The 20,622-nt window shown below is 43.8% G+C and overlaps 1 protein-coding gene across 1 annotated transcript in view; it reads left to right on the top strand.

Annotated features, from left to right (window-relative positions):
* The window catches only part of LOC118940250 (protein tweety homolog 3-like), a 70,278-nt gene that overhangs the window by 28,414 nt on the left and 21,242 nt on the right, over positions 1-20,622 (top strand). Inside the window, exons 3-10 of the mRNA XM_036948772.1 lie at positions 4,843-4,954; positions 8,027-8,247; positions 11,893-11,988; positions 13,308-13,380; positions 13,664-13,739; positions 17,141-17,196; positions 17,308-17,400; positions 17,543-17,635. Coding sequence (XP_036804667.1) covers positions 4,843-4,954; positions 8,027-8,247; positions 11,893-11,988; positions 13,308-13,380; positions 13,664-13,739; positions 17,141-17,196; positions 17,308-17,400; positions 17,543-17,635 — 820 coding nt within the window. The remainder of the gene's footprint in view (positions 1-4,842; positions 4,955-8,026; positions 8,248-11,892; positions 11,989-13,307; positions 13,381-13,663; positions 13,740-17,140; positions 17,197-17,307; positions 17,401-17,542; positions 17,636-20,622) is intronic.

Consider the following 20,622-nt stretch of genomic DNA (forward strand, 5'->3'; position numbering starts at 1 on the left):
GCTCTCCTGGAGGGTCTCCTAGACTAGAGGCTCTCCTGTAGGCTGTAGGCTGTAGGCTGTAAGCATTTAATCTCCACTGTGACATGAGGCTGTAGGCATTTAATCTTCGCTGTGACATGAGGCTGTAGGCATTTCATCTTCACTGTGACATGAGGCTGTAGGCATTTCATCTCCACTGTGACATGAGGCTGTAGGCTGTAGGCATTTCATCTCCACTGTGACATGAGGCTGTAGGCATTTCATCTCCACTGTGACGAGGCTGTAGGCTGTAGGCTGTAGGCATTTCATCTCCACTGTGACATGAGGCTGTAGGCATTTCATCTTCGCTGTGACATGAGGCTGTAGGCATTTCATCTTCACTGTGACATGAGGCTGTAGGCATTTCATCTCCACTGTGACATGAGGCTGTAGGCTGTAGGCTGTAGGCATTTCATCTCCACTGTGACATGAGGCTGTAGGCTGTAGGCTGTAGGCATTTCATCTCCACTGTGACATGAGGCTGTAGGCTGTAGGCTGTAGGCATTTCATCTCCACTGTGACATGAGGCTGTAGGCATTTCATCTTCACTGTGACATGAGGCTGTAGGCATTTCATCTCCACTGTGACATGAGGCTGTAGGCATTTCATCTTCACTGTGACATGAGGCTGTAGGCATTTCATCTCCACTGTGACATGAGGCTGTAGGCATTTCATCTCCACTGTGACATGAGGCTGTAGGCATTTCATCTTCACTGTGACATGAGGCTGTAGGCATTTCATCTCCACTGTGACATGAGGCTGTAGGCTGTAGGCATTTCATCTCCACTGTGACATGAGGCTGTAGGCATTTCATCTCCACTGTGACATGAGGCTGTAGGCATTTCATCTCCACTGTGACATGAGGCTGTAGGCATTTCATCTCCACTGTGACATGAGGCTGTAGGCATTTCATCTCCACTGTGACATGTAGGCTTTTTTATTTATGGAAAAATAGATTTTAATATTATTCCATTGTTGGCCTCTAATCCAATTTTGATCAGACTAATTGTTTGATATTGTGATTTATTTTATGTTTCCTTAAAAATCCTTCTTTAAAATTTCTTTGAGATCGGTGTCCCTTCCTCGGGACAGTTGAGCTAACGTAGGCTAATGCGATTAGCATGAGGTTATAAGTAACAAGAACATTACCCAGGACATAGACAAATCTGATATTGGCAGAAAGCTTAAATTCTTGTTAATCTAACTGCACTGTCCAATTTACAGTAGCTATTACAGTGAAATAATGCCATGCTATTGTTTGAAGAGAGTGCACAGTTATGAACATGAAAAGTTATTAATAAACAAATTAGGCACATTTGGGCAGTCTTGATACAACATTTTGAACATAATTGTAATGGTTCATTGGATCAGTCTAAAACTTTGCATATACACCGATGCCATCTAGTGGCCAAACTATAAATTGCAGCTGGGCTGGAATAATACATTATGGCCTTTCTCTTGCATTTCAAAGATGATGGTAGAAAAAAAATACAAACAAATGTTTTTTTTTCTTCTTTGTATTCATGTTTACCAGATCTATGGTGTTATATTCTACTACATCCCTTTCACATTTCCACAAACTTCAAAGTGTTTCCTGTCAAATGGTACCAAGAATATGCATATCTTGCTTCAGGTCCTGAGCCACAGGCAGTTAGATTTGGGTCATTTTAGGCGAAAATTGAAAAAAAAAAAGGGTCCGATCCTTAAGAGGTTGTCTCCTCCCCTTCATCTACACTGATTGAAGTGGATTTAACAAGTGACATCAATAAGGGATCATAGATTTCACCTGGATTCACCTGGTCAGTCTGTCATGTTCCTAGTGTTTTATACACTCAGTGTAAACATGTACACACACACTACACACACACTACACACACACTACATACACACTACACACACACTACACACACACTACATACACACTACACACACACTACATACACACTACACACACACTACACACACACTACATACACACTACATACACACTACACACACACTACACACACACTACATACACACTACACACACACTACACACACACTACATACACACTACACACACACTACATACACACTACACACACACTACATACACACTACACACACACTACGTACACACTACATACACACTACACACACACTACATACACACTACACACACACTACACACACACTACACACACACTACATACACACTACACACACACTACATACACACTACACACACACTACGTACACACTACATACACACTACACACACACTACACACACACTACATACACACTAGATACACACTACATACACACTACATACACACTACGTACACTTACATACACACTCCTCTGTTTCTGAGGCAGCACTGACCTCACGGAGTGAGAGAACACGCTTTTACCTATATCCTTCTCTCTCTAGCTCTCACGCTCGCTCTCACGCTCTCTCTCTCGCTCTCTCTCACACTCACTCTAAAGCTCTCTCTCTCTCCATGTATCTCTCTCTCCCCATCTCTCCTCTCTCTCCCTCTCTAAGCGGATGGAGGAAGTCATTAAATCCTCTGGTAGAAGGAGGCATTAGAACAGTGAGAATAAACGGAGCGAGGGAGAGAGCTTAAAGAGAGAAAGAGAGAGGGAGAGAATTTGTTTGATTCTCCCTCCCCCTTCCTTCCATTGTCTAGCATACACATTCCTCCCTCCCTCCCTCCCTCCCTCCCTCCCTCCCTCCCTCCCTCCCTCTCTCTCTCCCTCCCTCTCTCTCTCCCTGACTCCCTCCCTGACTCCCTCCCTCCCTCCATCTCTCCCTCTCTCCCTGACTCCCTCCCTCTCTCTCTCCCTGACTCCCTCCCTCCCTCCATCTCGCCCTCTCTCCCTGACTCCCTCCCTCTTTCTCTCCCTGACTCCCTCCCTCTTTCTCTCCCTGACTCCCTCCCTCCCTCCCTGACTCCCTCCCTCCCTCCATCTCTCCCTCTCTCCATGACTCCCTCCCTCCCTCCCTCCCTCTCTCCCTGACTCCCTCCCTCCCTCTCTCCCTGACTCCCTCCCTCCCTCCCTCCCTCCCTGACTCCCTCCTTCTCTCCCTCCCTCCCTCCCTCTCTCCCTCCCTGACTCCCTCCCTCCCTCCGTCCCTCCCTCTCTCCCTCCCTGACTCCATCCCTCCCTCCCTCCCTCTCTCCCTGACTCCCTCCCTGCATCTCTGTGGTATAACAATATGAGGTCCATCATAGAACTCTGATTAAACCACAGAACTCTTTTAATGGGTGGACACACACACACACACACACACACACACACACACACACACACACACACACACACACACACACAGGGTTTAGTTAATGAAGTAGAATGAATTCTATACTGATGGTTCTAAATGTGTGAGGACAGTTAACCTATAGAAGACATTATTACAGACAGAGGCACACAGAGGACTGGTTAGTGAGGAGGATCACCCTCTCTCTGTGTGTGTGTGTGATGTGTTTGTGGTGTGTGTGTGTGCGTGTGTGTGTGTGTGTGTGTGTGTTAGTCCATGTGAGTGAGGCTGTTGTTTAGTGAGAGGGGGGAGAAGGGGGGCAGCATGAGAAAAGAGGGGCACGGGATGGAGGGAGAGAATGGTGTGTGTGTGTGTGTGTTGGAGCCAGAGCTGCAGAAAAATCACATTATGTGTGGTCTGGCGACCCGGCCATTGTCCAGCCGTAGTGTGATTCCTGGTAGTCCTGTAGCCGTAGGGAGAGATTGGGTCTGTCTGTCTGCCTGTCTGTCTGTCTGCTCCACACTGTCTCCTGCTGTCCTATAGCCGTAGGGAGAGATTGGGGCTGTGTCTGTCTGCCTGCCTGCCTGCCTGCCTGCCTGCCTGCCTGCCTGTCTGTCTGTCTGTCTGTCTGCCTGTCTGTCTGTCTGTCTGCTCCACACTGTCTCCTGCTGTCCTATAGCCGTAGGGAGAGATTGGGGCTGTGTCTGTCTGCCTGCCTGCCTGCCTGCCTGTCTGTCTGTCTGTCTGTCTGTCTGTCTGTCTGTCTGTCTTTCTGTCTGTCTGCCTGTCTGCCTGCCTGCCTGCCTGCCTGCTCCACACTGTCTCCTGCTGGTGGGTGACAGAACAGCAAACACACACACAGAGGCTGGACTGTGCGGTAGGATGAAATTGGAGGGAGGTTAGCGCTCTGTGCGGTAGGATGAAATTGGAGGGAGGTTAGCGCTCTGTGCGGTAGGATGAATTTGGAGGGATGTTAGAGCTCTGTGCGGTAGGATGAAATTGGAGGGATGTTAGAGCTCTGTGCGGTAGGATGAAATTGGAGGGATGTTAGCGCTCTGTGCGGTAGGATGAAATTGGAGGGATGTTAGAGCTCTGTGCGGTAGGATGAAATTGGAGGGATGTTAGAGCTCTGTGCGGTAGGATGAAATTGGAGGGATGTTAGAGCTCTGTGCGGTAGGATGAAATTGGAGGGATGTTAGCGCTCTGTGCGGTAGGATGAAATTGGAGGGATGTTAGAGCTCTGTGCGGTAGGATGAAATTGGAGGGATGTTAGAGCTCTGTGCGGTAGGATGAAATTGGAGGGATGTTAGAGCTCTGTGCGGTAGGATGAAATTGGAGGGATGTTAGAGCTCTGTGCGGTAGGATGAAATTGGAGGGAGGTTAGCGCTCTGTGCGGTAGGATGAAATTGGAGGGATGTTACAGCTCTGTGCGGTAGGATGAAATTGGAGGGATGTTAGAGCTCTGTGCTTGTGTTTGGAGTATTCATGTTAGTATGTGTGTGATATTGTCAAATGCGATAACCCTTCATGTGATCTCTGCCGATGCGATAACACTTCCTGTTTCCTGTCTTTCCCGCAGTGCCGGCATCGCCGTGGGTTTCTATGGAAATGGGGAGTCATGTGATGGAGCCAACCGCCTGGCGTATTCTCTACGGCACGCCAACCGCACCGTGGCAGGGGTCGACAAACTGGTGGGACAGTCACACACACACAGACACGCACGCGCACACACACACACACACACACACACACACACACACTACCATGTATACTCCAAACACAAGCACCGAGCTCTAACATCTCTCCACTGTCGTCCTACCACACTGAGGGCTAACATCTCTCCACTGTCGTCCTACCACACTGAGGGCTAACATCTCTCCACTGTCGTCCTACCACACTGAGGGCTAACATCTCTCCACTGTCGTCCTACCACACTGAGGGCTAACATCTCTCCACTGTCGTCCTACCACACTGAGGGCTAACATCCCTCCACTTTCATCCTACCACACTGAGGGCTAACATCCCTCCACTTTCGTCCTACCACACTGAGGGCTAACATCTCTCCACTGTCGTCCTACCACACTGAGGGCTAACATCCCTCCACTTTCATCCTACCACACTGAGGGCTAACATCCCTCCACTTTCATCCTACCACACTGAGGGCTAACATCCCTCCACTTTCATCCTACCACACTGAGGGCTAATATCCCTCCACTTTCATCCTACCACACTGAGGGCTAACATCTCTCCACTGTCGTCCTACCACACTGAGGGCTAACATCCCTCCACTTTCATCCTACCACACTGAGGGCTAATATCCCTCCACTTTCATCCTACCACACTGAGGGCTAATATCCCTCCACTTTCATCCTACCACACTGAGGGCTAACATCTCTCCACTGTCGTCCTACCACACTGAGGGCTAACATCCCTCCACTTTCATCCTACCACACTGAGGGCTAATATCCCTCCACTTTCATCCTACCACACTGAGGGCTAATATCCCTCCACTTTCATCCTACCACACTGAGGGCTAACATCTCTCCACTGTCGTCCTACCACACTGAGGGCTAACATCCCTCCACTTTCATCCTACCACACTGAGGGCTAACATCCCTCCACTTTCATCCTACCACACTGAGGGCTAATATCCCTCCACTTTCATCCTACCACACTGAGGGCTAACATCCCTCCACTTTCATCCTACCGCACTAAGGGCTAACATCCCTCCACTTTCATCCTACCACACTAAGGGCTAACATCCCTCCACTTTCATCCTACCACACTAAGGGCTAACATCCCTCCACTTTCATCCTACCACACTGAGGGCTAACATCCCTCCACTTTCATCATACCACACTGAGGGCTAACATCCCTCCACTTTCATCCTACCACACTAAGGGCTAACATCCCTCCACTTTCATCCTACCACACTAAGGGCTAACATCCCTCCACTTTCATCCTACCACACTAAGGGCTAACATCCCTCCACTTTCATCCTACCACACTGAGCTCTAACATCCCTCAACTGTCGTCCTACCACACTGAGCTCTAACATCCCTCAACTGTCGTCCTACCACACTAAGGGCTAACATGCCCCCACTTTCATCCTACCTCACTAAGGGCTAACATCCCCCCACTGTCATCCTACCACACAGAGCGCTAACATCCCCCCGCTTTCATCCTACCACACTAAGGGCTAACATCCCTCCACTTTCATCCTACCACACTAAGGGCTAACATCCCTCCACTTTCATCCTACCGCACTAAGGGCTAACATCCCTCCAATTTCATCCTACCACACAGAGCGCTAACATCCCTCCACTGTCGTCCTACCACACTAAGGGCTAACATCCCTCCACTTTCATCCTACCACACTAAGGGCTAACATCCCTTCACTTTCATCCTACCACACAGAGCGCTAACATCCCTCCACTTTCATCCTACCACACAGAGCTCTAACATCCCTTCACTTTCATCCTACCACACTAAGGGCTAACCTCCCTTCACTTTCATCCTACCGCACTATCATCTCTCCACTTTCATCCCACTACACTAAGGGCTAACATCCCTCCACTGTCATCCTACCACACTAAGGGCTAACATTCCTCCACTTTCATCCTACCACACTAAGGGCTAACATCCCTCCACTTTCATCCTACCACACTAAGGGCTAACAGTCCTCCACTTTCATCCTACCACACTAAGGGCTAACATCCCTCCAATTTCATCCTACCACACTAAGGGCTAACATCCCTCCAATTTCATCCTACCACACTAAGGGCTAACATCTCTCCACTTTCATCCTACCACACTAAGGGCTAACATCCCTCCAATTTCATCCTACCAAACTAAGGGCTAACATCCCTCCAATTTCATCCTAAAGCACAGAGCTCTAACATCCCTCAACTGTCATCCTACCGCACTAAGGGCTAACATCCCTCTAATTTCATCCTACCAAACAGAGCGCTAACATCCCCCACTTTCATCCTACCACACTAAGGGCTAACATCTCTCCACTTTCATCCTACCACACTAAGGGCTAACATCCCTCCACTTTCATCCTACCACACTAAGGGCTAACATCCCTGCACTGTCATGCTACCACACAGAGCGCTAACATCCCCCCACTGTCATCCTACCACACACAGCGCTAATATCCCTCCACTTTCATCCTACCACACTAAGGGCTAACATCCCCCCACTTTCATCCTACCACACTAAGGGCTAACATTCCTCCAATTTCATCCTACCACACTAAGGGCTAACATCCCCCCACTGTCATCCTACCACACAGAGCGCTAACATCCCCCCACTGTCATCCTACCACACACAGCGCTAACATCCCTCCACTTTCATCCTACCACACTAAGGGCTAACATCCCTCCACTTTCATCCTACCACACTAAGGGCTAACATCCCTCCAATTTCATCCTACCACACTAAGGGCTAACATCCCTCCACTGTCGTCCTACCACACTAAGGGCTAACATCCCTCCAATTTCATCCTACCACACTAAGGGCTAACATCCCTCCAATTTCATCCTACCACACTAAGGACTAACATCCCTAACAACAGTGGAGGGAGGTCTGGTCCGGTTGGAGACGGTCTACTCTGAACAGACTGACTATGTGTCTCTCTCTCTCTGTCTCTGTAGGTGACGGACAGCGCCCTGTCTCTGAACCAGACAGTGGAGGGAGGTCTGGTCCAGTTGGAGACGGTCTACTCTGAACAGACTGACTATGTGTCTCTGTCTCTGTAGGTGACGGACAGCGCCCTGTCTCTGAACCAGACAGTGGAGGGAGGTCTGGTCCAGTTGGAGACGGTCTACTCTGAACAGACTGACTACGTGTCCATCGTCCAGAAGCTCCAGGGTCAGCTGGATGAGCTGGTCAGACTCATGGTGGACATCCCCTTCTGGAGTAACTCTGAGATCTCCCTAGAAGACCTGGCCTTCAAGACTGACGCCTTTGATTGGTACAGGTGAGTTACAGCAGTATACATGTACCATACAGGGTATTACAGTTCCATCTGCTGGACTAGACCTGCCTTCCTCTTATATACTGTCTTATATGTTGTCTTATATATTGTCTTATATGTTGTCCTATATATACAGGGTTAGTATTACAGTTCCATTTGCTGGACTAGCTGAAGACCTGCCTTCCTCTTATATATTGTCTTATATATTGTCTTATATGTTGTCTTATATACTGTCTTATATACTGTCTTATATACTGTCTTATATATTGTCTTATATATTGTCTTATATATTGTCTTATATGTTGTCCTATATATTGTCTTATATATTGTCTTATATATTGTCTTATATGTTGTCTTATATGTTGTCTTATATGTTGTCTTATATACTGTCTTATATGTTGTCTTATAAACTGTCTTATATGTTGTCTTATATATTGTCCTATATATTGTCTTAGATGTTGTCCTATATATACAGGGTTAGTATTACAGTTCCATCTGCTGGACTAGCTGAAGACCTGCCTTCCTCTCATATATTGTCTTATATATTGTCTTATATATTGTCTTATATGTTGTCTTATATACTGTCTTATATGTTGTCTTATATATTGTCCTATAGATTGTCTTATATGTTGTCCTATATATTCTTATAAATTGTGTTATATATTATATTTTATATTGTGTTATATATTATCTGTCACGCCCTGACCATAGTTTACTTTGTATTTTCTATGTTTTGATTGGTCAGGGTGTGATCTGAGTGGGTATTCTATGTTTCATGTCTTGTTTGTCTATTTCTATGTTCAGCCTGATATGGTTCTCAGTCAGAGGCAGGTGTTCGTCATTGTCTCTGATTGGGAACCATATTTAGGTAGCCTGGGTTTCACTGTGTGTTTGTGGGTGATTGTTCCTGTCTATGTGTTTTTCACCAGATAGGCTGTTTTAGGTTTTCGTTACGTTCATCACGTTCTTTATTTTGTAGTGTTTGCATTGATTCGTGTTTTACGTTTGTTCATTAAAACATGGATCGCAATCTACACGCTGCATTTTGGTCCGACTCTCCTTCTCATCAAGAAAACTGTGACATTATCTTATATATTGTCTTATATGTTATATTATATATTTGTACCTGACTCTATTATATATAGTGTTATATATAGTGTTGTATATTGTGTTGTATATAGTGTTATATAGTGTTATATATAGTGTTATATATAGTGTTGTATATTGTGTTGTATATAGTGTTATATAGTGTTATATAGTGTTATATATAGTGTTGTATATTGTGTTGTATATAGTGTTATATAGTGTTATATATAGTGTTATATATAGTGTTGTATATTGTGTTGTATATAGTGTTGTATATAGTGTTATATATAGTGTTGTATATAGTGTTGTATATAGTGTTGTATATAGTGTTGTATATCGTGTTGTATATTGTGTTGTATATAGTGTTATATAGTGTTATATAGTGTTATATATAGTGTTGTATATTGTGTTGTATATAGTGTTATATAGTGTTATATATAGTGTTGTATATTGTGTTGTATATTGTGTTGTATATAGTGTTATATATAGTGTTATATATAGTGTTAAATATTGTTATATATAGTGTTATATAGTGTTGTATATAGTGTTATATATTGTTATATCGTGTTATATGGTGTTATATGGTATTATATATAGTGTTATATATTGTGTTATATAGTGTTATATGGTATTATATGGTATTATATATAGTGTTATATATTGTGTTATATAGTGTTATATATAGTGTTATATATTGTGTTATATAGTGTTATATGGTATTATATGGTATTATATATAGTGTTATATATTGTGTTATATAGTGTTATATATAGTGTTATATATAGTGTTGTATATAGTGTTATATGGTATTATATGGTATTATATATAGTGTTATATATTGTGTTATATAGTGTTATATATAGTGTTATATATAGTGTTGTATAGTGTTGTATATATTGTTATATATAGTGTTTTATATTGTGTTATATATAGTGTTATATATAGTGTTATATAGTGTTATATATTATGTTATATATAGTGTTATATAGTGTTATATATAGTGTTATATAGTGTTATATATAGTGTTGTATAGTGTTATATATTATGTTATATATAGTGTTTTATATTGTGTTATATATAGTGTTGTATAGTGTTATATATAGTGTTATATAGTGTTATATATAGTGTTGTATAGTGTTGTATATAGTGTTATATATAGTGTTTTATATTGTGTTATATATAGTGTTATATAGTGTTATATATAGTGTTGTATAGTGTTGTATATAGTGTTATATATAGTGTTATATATAGTGTTGTATATAGTGTTATATGGTATTATATGGTATTATATATAGTGTTATATATTGTGTTATATAGTGTTATATATAGTGTTATATATAGTGTTGTATAGTGTTGTATATATTGTTATATATAGTGTTTTATATTGTGTTATATATAGTGTTATATATAGTGTTATATAGTGTTATATATTATGTTATATATAGTGTTATATAGTGTTATATATAGTGTTATATAGTGTTATATATAGTGTTGTATAGTGTTATATATTATGTTATATATAGTGTTTTATATTGTGTTATATATAGTGTTGTATAGTGTTATATATAGTGTTATATAGTGTTATATATAGTGTTGTATAGTGTTGTATATAGTGTTATATATAGTGTTTTATATTGTGTTATATATAGTGTTATATATAGTGTTATATAGTGTTATATATAGTGTTGTATAGTGTTGTATATAGTGTTATATATTGTTATATATAGTGTTTTATATTGTGTTATATAGTGTTGTATATAGTGTTATATATAGTGTTATATATAGTGTTATATAGTGTTGTATATAGTGTTATATATAGTGTTATATAGTGTTATATATAGTGTTATATAGTGTTGTATATAGTGTTATATATAGTGGTGTGTATATATAGTGTTGTATATAGTGTTATATATTGTTATATCGTGTTATATGGTGTTATATGGTATTATATATAGTGTTGTATATTGTGTTATATAGTGTTATATATTATGTTATATATAGTGTTATATAGTGTTATATAGTGTTATATAGTGTTATATAGTGTTATATATTGTTATATATGGTGTTATATATTGTGTTGTATATAGTGTTATATATAGTGGTGTGTATATATAGTGTTGTATAGTGTTGTATATAGTGTTATATATTATGTTAAAAATAGTGTTGTATATAGTGTTATATATAGTGTTATATAGTGTTATATAGTGTTTTATAGTGTTGTATATAGTGTTTTATATTGTTATATATGGTGTTATATATTGTGGTGTATATAGTGTTATAAAGTGTTGTATATAGTCTTGTATATTGTGTTGTATATTGTGTTATATATTTCCAGTTGGCTGGTATAGTGTTATATATAGTGTTATATATTGTGTTATATTGTGTTATATATTTCCAGTTGGCTGGTATAGTGTTATATATAGTGTTATATATTGTTATATATAGTGTTATATATTGTTTTATATATAGTGTTATATATAGTGTTATATATTTCCAGTTGGCTGGTATAGTGTTATATATTGTTTTATATATAGTGTTATATATAGTGTTATATATTTCCAGGTGGCTGGTATACCTGACTCTGCTGCTGTTTGATGTTCTGATCTGTCTGCTGGTTCTGTTCGGACTGATACGCAACTCTAAAGGCACTCTGATTGGGTGAGCCACACCACATGACGACCACAGAGAACTCTGGATGTTAGTTAAACTCTGGAGTTTAGGCTGGTAGAGCGAGGGATGATTAGAGGGAGAGAGGAGTTTAGGCTGGTAGAGCGAGGGATGATTAGAGGGAGAGAGGAGTTTAGGCTGGTAGAGCGAGGGATGATTAGAGGGAGAGAGGAGTTTAGGCTGGTAGAGCGAGGGATGATTAGAGGGAGAGAGGAGTTTAGGCTGGTAGAGCGAGGGATGATTAGAGGGAGAGAGGAGTTTAGGCTGGTAGAGCGAGGGATGATTAGAGGGAGAGAGGAGTTTAGGCTGGTAGAGCGAGGGATGATTAGAGGGAGAGAGGAGTTTAGGCTGGTAGAGCGAGGGATGATTAGAGGGAGAGAGGAGTTTAGGCTGGTTGAGCGAGGGATGATTAGAGGGAGAGAGGAGTTTAGGCTGGTAGAGCGAGGGATGATTAGAGGGAGAGAGGAGTTTAGGCTGGTAGAGCGAGGGATGATTAGAAGGAGAGAGGAGTTTAGGCTGGTTGAGCGAGGGATGATTAGAGGGAGAGAGGAGTTTAGGCTGGTAGAGCGAGGGATGACTAGAGGGAGAGAGGAGTTTAGGCTGGTTGAGCGAGGGATGATTAGAGGGAGAGAGGAGTTTAGGCTGGTAGAGCGAGGGATGACTAGAGGGAGAGAGGAGTTTAGGCTGGTAGAGCGAGGGATGATTAGAAGGAGAGAGGAGTTTAGGCTGGTTGAGCGAGGGATGATTAGAGGGAGAGAGGAGTTTAGGCTGGTAGAGCGAGGGATGACTAGAGGGAGAGAGGAGTTTAGGCTGGTAGAGCGAGGGATGATTAGAGGGAGAGAAAAGGCAGTGAGAAGAGGAGAGTTGTGGAGTCAGGACATGATGAGAGAAGAAAGGAAAGAGAGATGGACGGTGGGAGTGAGAGAGAGAGAGAGAGACAGAGAGAGAGAGAGAGAGAGAGAGAGAGAGAGAGAGAGAGAGAGAGATGATAGGAGAGAGCTAGAGAGGGTAGGAGAGAGAGAGAGAGAGAGAGAGAGAGAGAGAGAGAGCGTAGGAGAGAGCTAGAGAGAGGATAGGAGAGAGAGAGAGAGCGTAGGAGAGAGTGAGAGAGAGAGAGAGAGCGTAGGAGAGAGCGAGAGAGGGTGAGAGAGAGATTGACAGAGTGGGAGTGAGGACACATTAAGACCATCTTGTGTGCATGACTCTGACTCAACCCCACGTTGTTTTACACACACAGTGTTTTCACAGGGTTGAACATTTATAACCTCTCTCTCTCTCTCTCTCTCTCTCTCTCTCTCTCTCTCTCTCAGGGTGTGTTTGTTGGGTGTTCTGACTCTCATCATCAGCTGGGGGTCTCTGGGACTGGAGCTGGCAGCTGCCGCGGTGAGTGTCTCCATGGAAACGTGTTGCTAGGACAACGGCAGTTTCCTGTGACATGACATAATTTCACTGGATTTCTATTGGCTTAGACAAAGTAGTGTAGATGGATGATTATGTAAGTCCATCACCCTTATTAAGATATAAGATACCTTACTTTTAATTTGATCTGAACCCTATGTTTGGTTGTGTTGTGGTTATGTTGCGATACATTTTTTTGTGGTTATGGTTTTGTGTGTGTGTGGCTGTATTGTGGTTGTGTGATGGTCATATGGTCTCTCCTTCACAGACGGCCAGCGACTTCTGTGTTTCCCCGGATACCTACATCACCAGGGTAACCAAGGAGAACGCTGTCATCAACCAAGGTAGGGGAACGAGGGAAGGACAAAGCTGGATGGAAGGAGTTGGAGAAATGTGCGAACAGAAGGAGGGAAGAGGAGAGGCAGGGAAAAGAAGGGACTGAAAGATAGATAGAACAACTACAGGAACAACTACAGGAACAAGGGCAGGGAATGAAGTAGAGGGGGAAGTGATAGATGGATGGATGGACGGATGGATGGATGGATGGACGGATGGATCTCCGTCCTCTGGGTTCCATCTTTTTGACAGACAGGTCAACCTTGACCCTGACACACACACTCTGTTCTCCCCACTGTGTGTGTGTTCCAGTAGGGAGTCTATATGATGTTCCAGTAGGGAGTCTATATGATGTTCTCTCCACTGTGTGTGTTCCAGTAGGGAGTCTATATGATGTTCTCTCCACTGTGTGTGTGTTCCAGTAGGGAGTCTATATGATGTTCTCCCCACTGTGTGTTCCAGTAGGGAGTCTATATGATGTTCTCTCCACTGTGTGTGTGTTCCAGTAGGGAGTCTATATGATGTTCTCTCCACTGTGTGTTCCAGTAGGGAGTCTATATGATGTTCTCTCCACTGTGTGTGTGTTCTAGTAGGGAGTCTATATGATGTTCTCTCCACTGTGTGTGTTCCAGTAGGGAGTCTATATGATGTTCTCTCCACTGTGTGTTCCAGTAGGGAGTCTATATGATGTTCTCTCCACTGTGTGTTCCAGTAGGGAGTCTATATGGTGTTCTCTCCACTGTGTGTGTGTTCTAGTAGGGAGTCTATATGATGTTCTCTCCACTGTGTGTGTTCCAGTAGGGAGTCTATATGATGTTCTCTCCACTGTGTGTTTCAGTAGGGAGTCTATATGATGTTCTCTCCACTGTGTGTTCCAGTAGGGAGTCTATATGGTGTTCTCTCCACTGTGTGTGTGTTCCAGTAGGGAGTCTATATGATGTTCTCTCCACTGTGTGTGTTCCAGTAGGGAGTCTATATGATGTTCTCTCCACTGTGTGTTTCAGTAGGGAGTCTATATGATGTTCTCTCCACTGTGTGTGTTCCAGTAGGGAGTCTATATGATGTTCTCTCCACTGTGTGTGTCTGTTCCAGTAGGGAGTCTATATGATTGACAGTTTGCTATCTGTCTCTGTGGCAGCTTAACGCTCCAGCAACTCTTCTCTCTCCTGACTGTGTGTGTGTATCCTTCATCTTTTCATTCAAGCTATTGTCTTATTATCGGCCTCCGCCTTATTATCGGCCTCCGCCTTATTATCAGTCTCCGCCTTATTATCGGCATCGTGTTATCGGCCTCGTCTTATTATCGGTCTCGTCTTATTACGGCCTCGTCTTATTATCGGCCTCGTCTTATTATCGGCCTTGTCTTATTATCGGCCTCCACTTTATTATCGGCCTCCGTCTTATTATCGGCCCCTGTCTTATTATCGGCCTCCGCCTTATTAAACGGCCTCCGCCTTATTATCGGCCTCGTCTTATTATCGGCCTCCGCCTTATTATCGGCCCCCGCCTTATTATCGGCCCCTGTCTTATTATCGGCCTCCGCCTTATTATCGGCCTCCGTCTTATTATCGGCCCCTGTCTTATTATCGGCCCCTGTCTTATTATCGGCCTCCGCCTTATTATCGGTCCCCGCCTTATTATCGGCCCCTGTCTTATTATCGGCCTCCGCCTTATTAAACGGCCTCCGCCTTATTATCGGCCTCGTCTTATTATCGGCCTCCGCCTTATTATCGGCCCCCGCCTTATTATCGGCCCCTGTCTTATTATCGGCCTCCGCCTTATTATCGGCCTCCGTCTTATTATCGGCCCCTGTCTTATTATCGGCCTCCACCTTATTATCGGCCCCCGCCTTATTATCGGCCTCGTCTTATTATCGGCCTTGTCTTATTATCGGCCCCTGTCTTATTATCGCCCTCCGCCTTATTATCGGCCCCCGCCTTATTATCGGCCTCCGTCTTATTATCGGCCCCTGTCTTATTATCGGCCCCTGTCTTATTACCGGCCTCCGCCTTATTATCGGCCCCCGCCTTATTATCGGCCTCGTCTTATTATCGGCCTCGTCTTATTATCGGCCCCTGTCTTATTATCGGCCCCTGTCTTATTATCGGCCTCCGCCTTATTATCGGCCCCCGCCTTATTATCGGCCTCGTCTTATTATCGGCCTCGTCTTATTATCGGCCCCCGCCTTATTATCGGCCTCGTCTTATTATCGGCCTCCGTCTTATTATCGGCCCCTGTCTTATTATCGGCCTCCGCCTTATTATCGGCCTCCGTCTTATTATCGTCCCCAGTCTTATTATCAGCCTCCACCTTATTATCAGTCTCCACCTTATTATCGGCATCGTGTTATCGGCCTCGTCTTATTACGGTCTCGTCTTATTACGGCCTCGCCTCATTATCGGCCTCCGCCTTATTATCGGCCCCCGCCTTATTAAACGGCCTCCGCCTCATTATCGGCCTCGTCTTATTATCGGCCTTGTCTTATTATCGGCCCCCGCCTTATTATCGGCCCCCGCCTCATTATCGGACTCGTCTTATCGGCCTCGTCTTATCGGCCTCCGCCTTATTAAACGGCCTCCGCCTTATTAACAGGGTTTATTAACAGTATTTATTTAACAGGGTTTATTAACAGTATTTATTTAACAGGGTTTATTAACAGTATTTATTTAACAGGGTTTATTAACAGTATTTATTTATTTAACAGGGTTTATTAACAGTATTTATTTAACAGGGTTTATTAACAATATTTATTTATTTAACAGGGTTTATTAACAGTATTTATTTAACAGGGTTTATTAACAGTATTTATTTAACAGGGTTTATTAACAGTATTTATTTAACAGGGTTTATTAACAGTATTTATTTAACAGGGATTATTCTTCTTCTCCAGCGGCAATTTTATTTATCCCTTTTCCAAAAAACAAATATCAGCCAAAAGCCGGCGATTACCGTCTATCAGAAGCCCTGGTGGGTGTGTTTACATTGGGGTTGATAGTCTTGTTGTTGAGGCTCAGCGGCCTGTTACAGTTCATGTTGGTTTGTTCCTTATCAGTCCTAGTTTTAATCATTTACTGATGCAGGGTTTGAAGACCTACAGTGAATGATCCTCGCTCGCTCTGTCTGTCTGTCTGTCTGTCTGTCTGTCTGTCTGTCTGTCTGTCTGTCTGTCTGTCTGTCTGTCTGTCTGTCTGTCTGTCTGTCTGCCTGTCTCTCTGTGTCTCTCATTGTTTAGTTGTTCGTATATATTGACTGTGTTTCTCCTCATTACCATACTCTATCATCTTCATAGTATACACTATGTCTTCTTGTTGTAAATAAGAACTTCTTCCATTTGAATTGATCTACCTGATTCAGTAAAGGGGGTAAATAAATACATTATTGACGTCAATATGTGTCTGTTTCTCTCCAGATATCCTGCAGTATTACCTGAGGTGCAGCAGTGGCCAATCAAATCCTTTCCAGCATGTACGACTCCACCTCCTCCACACACATTCTAATCAGGAAGAATGAAGGGCACTCCTGAAGTCCTGCCCTTCACTGAAGTCCTGTGTGTGTGTGTGTGTGTGTGTGTTGCAGAAGCTGTCTGGCAGTCACAAAGCCCTGGTTGAGATGCAAGATGACGTGGCAGAACTCCTACAGTCAGCTATACGGGATTACCCCAACACCAAGGTAGGGGGGTGTGTGTGAGTGTGTGTGCTGATGTTCATGTGTGTTTGTTTTTGTGCTTGAAAGTGTGTGTGTGCCTGTGCGGGTGTTCATGCGTGTGTGTGTGTGTGTGTCTGTGAGTGTAACCTCTGCTGTGGTTCTCTAGGGGACTCTGGAACAGATTCAGACTGTGTTGAACTCTACGGAGGTTGGCCTTCATCAACTCACCGCTCTGGTCGACTGTCGCAGCCTGCACATGGTGAGATACAGTGTGTGTGTGTGTGTGTGTGTGTGTGTGTGTGTGTATGTGTGTGTGTGCGTGAGGGGATGAGCTCCTCTCCTTCAAATAAATAAAACAATCTTGGTCCCTCCCCCTGTTCAACTGTTCATTATTTATAGGTGGGGTAGCTACTCTCTCTGTTTCTCTCTGTTTCTCTCTCTCTGTCTCTCTTTGTCTCTCTCGCTCTCACTCACTCTCTCCCTTGCTGGCTCTCACTCACTCTCTCCCTTGCTGTCTCTCTCCCTTGCTGTCTCTCTCTCTCGCTGTCTCTCTCTCTCGCTGTCTCTCGCTGTCTCTCTCTGTCTCTCTCTGTCTCTCTCTCACTCTCTCACTCTCTCTCTCTCTCCTCTATCTCTCCTCTCTCTCTGTCTCTCTCCCTCTCTCTCTCTCCCCTCTCTCTCTCTCCTCTCTCTCTCTCTCTCTCTCTCTCTCCTCTCTCTCTCTCCATGATAATGACAAGAAAACGTGTTAAATCCCGCCTCCTTTACATCTTGATTCAACCGTTTTCAAACGGTGTTGTCGTGAGTAGTAAGACGGTGTTGTCGTGACTAGTAAGACGGTGTTGTCGTGACTAGTAATACGGTGTTGTCGTGACTAGTAAGACGGTGTTGTCGTGACTAGTAAGACGGTGTTGTCGTGACTAGTAAGACGGTGTTGTCGTGACTAGTAAGACGGTGTTGTCGTGACTAGTAAGACGGTGTTGTCGTGACTAGTAAGACGGTGTTGTCGTGACTAGTAAGACGGTGTTGTCGTGACTAGTAAGACGGTGTTGTCGTGACTAGTAAGACGGTGTTGTCGTGACTAGTAAGACGGTGTTGTCGTGACTAGTAAGACGGTGTTGTCGTGACTAGTAAGACGGTGTTGTCGTGACTAGTAAGACGGTGTTGTCGTGACTAGTAAGACGGTGTTGTCGTGACTAGTAAGACGGTGTTGTCGTGACTAGTAAGACGGTGTTGTCGTGACTAGTAAGACGGTGTTGTTGTGACTAGTAAGACGGTGTTGTCGTGACTAGTAAGACGGTGTTGTCGTGACTAGTAAGACGGTGTTGTCGTGACTAGTAATACGGTGTTGTCGTGACTAGTAAGACGGTGTTGTCGTGACTAGTAAGACGGTGTTGTTGTGACTAGTAAGACGGTGTTGTCGTGACTAGTAAGACGGTGTTGTCGTGACTAGTAAGACAGTGTTGTCGTGACTAGTAAGACGGTGTTGTCGTTGTCTCTTCTCTTCTCTTATCCTCTCCTCCCTTCTTCTCTTATCCTCCTCCCTTCTTCTCTTCTCCTCTTCTTCTCTTATCTTCTCTCTTCTTCTCTGGGGTGGTGTTATATTGTAGTGTTCCAGGACTATGTCCAGGCTCTAACAGGGTGGTGTTATATTGTTGTGTTCCAGGACTATGTCTAGGCTCTAACAGGGTGGTGTTATACTGTGTTCCAGGACTATGTCCAGGCTCTAACAGGGTGGTGTTATATTGTTGTGTTCCAGGACTATGTCCAGGCTCTAACAGGGTGGTGTTATATTGTAGTGTTCCAGGACTATGTCCAGGCTCTAACAGGGTGGTGTTATATTGTTGTGTTCCAGGACTATGTCCAGGCTCTAACAGGGTGGTGTTATATTGTGTTCCAGGACTATGTCCAGGCTCTAACAGGGTGGTGTTATATTGTAGTGTTCCAGGACTATGTCCAGGCTCTAACAGGGTGGTGTTATATTGTAGTGTTCTAGGACTATGTCCAGGCTCTAACAGGGTGGTGTTATATTGTTGTGTTCCAGGACTATGTCCAGGCTCTAACAGGGTGGTGTTATATTGTGTTCCAGGACTATGTCCAGGCTCTAACAGGGTGGTGTTATATTGTAGTGTTCCAGGACTATGTCCAGGCTCTAACAGGGTGGTGTTATATTGTTGTGTTCCAGGACTATGTCCAGGCTCTAACAGGGTGGTGTTATACTGTGTTCCAGGACTATGTCCAGGCTCTAACAGGGTGGTGTTATATTGTTGTGTTCCAGGACTATGTCCAGGCTCTAACAGGGTGGTGTTATATTGTAGTGTTCCAGGACTATGTCCAGGCTCTAACAGGGTGGTGTTATATTGTAGTGTTCCAGGACTATGTCCAGGCTCTAACAGGGTGGTGTTATATTGTTGTGTTCCAGGACTATGTCCAGGCTCTAACAGAGTGGTGTTATATTGTAGTGTTCCAGGACTATGTCCAGGCTCTAACAGGGTGGTGTTATATTGTTGTGTTCCAGGACTATGTCCAGGCTCTAACAGGGTGGTGTTATATTGTTGTGTTCCAGGACTATGTCCAGGCTCTAACAGGGTGGTGTTATATTGTAGTGTTCCAGGACTATGTCCAGGCTCTAACAGGGTGGTGTTATATTGTTGTGTTCCAGGACTATGTCCAGGCTCTAACAGGGTGGTGTTATATTGTAGTGTTCCAGGACTATGTCCAGGCTCTAACAGGGTGGTGTTATATTGTAGTGTTCCAGGACTATGTCCAGGCTCTAACAGGGTGGTGTTATATTGTAGTGTTCCAGGACTATGTCCAGGCTCTAACAGGGTGGTGTTATATTGTAGTGTTCCAGGACTATGTCCAGGCTCTAACAGGGTGGTGTTATATTGTAGTGTTCCAGGACTATGTCCAGGCTCTAACAGGGTGGTGTTATATTGTTGTGTTCCAGGACTATGTCCAGGCTCTAACAGGGTGGTGTTATACTGTGTTCCAGGACTATGTCCAGGCTCTAACAGGGTGGTGTTATATTGTAGTGTTCCAGGACTATGTCCAGGCTCTAACAGGGTGGTGTTATATTGTTGTGTTCCAGGACTATGTCCAGGCTCTAACAGGGTGGTGTTATATTGTAGTGTTCCAGGACTATGTCCAGGCTCTAACAGGGTGGTGTTATATTGTAGTGTTCCAGGACTATGTCCAGGCTCTAACAGGGTGGTGTTATATTGTTGTGTTCCAGGACTATGTCCA

Source organism: Oncorhynchus mykiss, chromosome 17 (assembly GCF_013265735.2).
Source record: "Oncorhynchus mykiss isolate Arlee chromosome 17, USDA_OmykA_1.1, whole genome shotgun sequence".
In the NCBI taxonomy this organism is placed as follows: domain Eukaryota; kingdom Metazoa; phylum Chordata; class Actinopteri; order Salmoniformes; family Salmonidae; genus Oncorhynchus; species Oncorhynchus mykiss.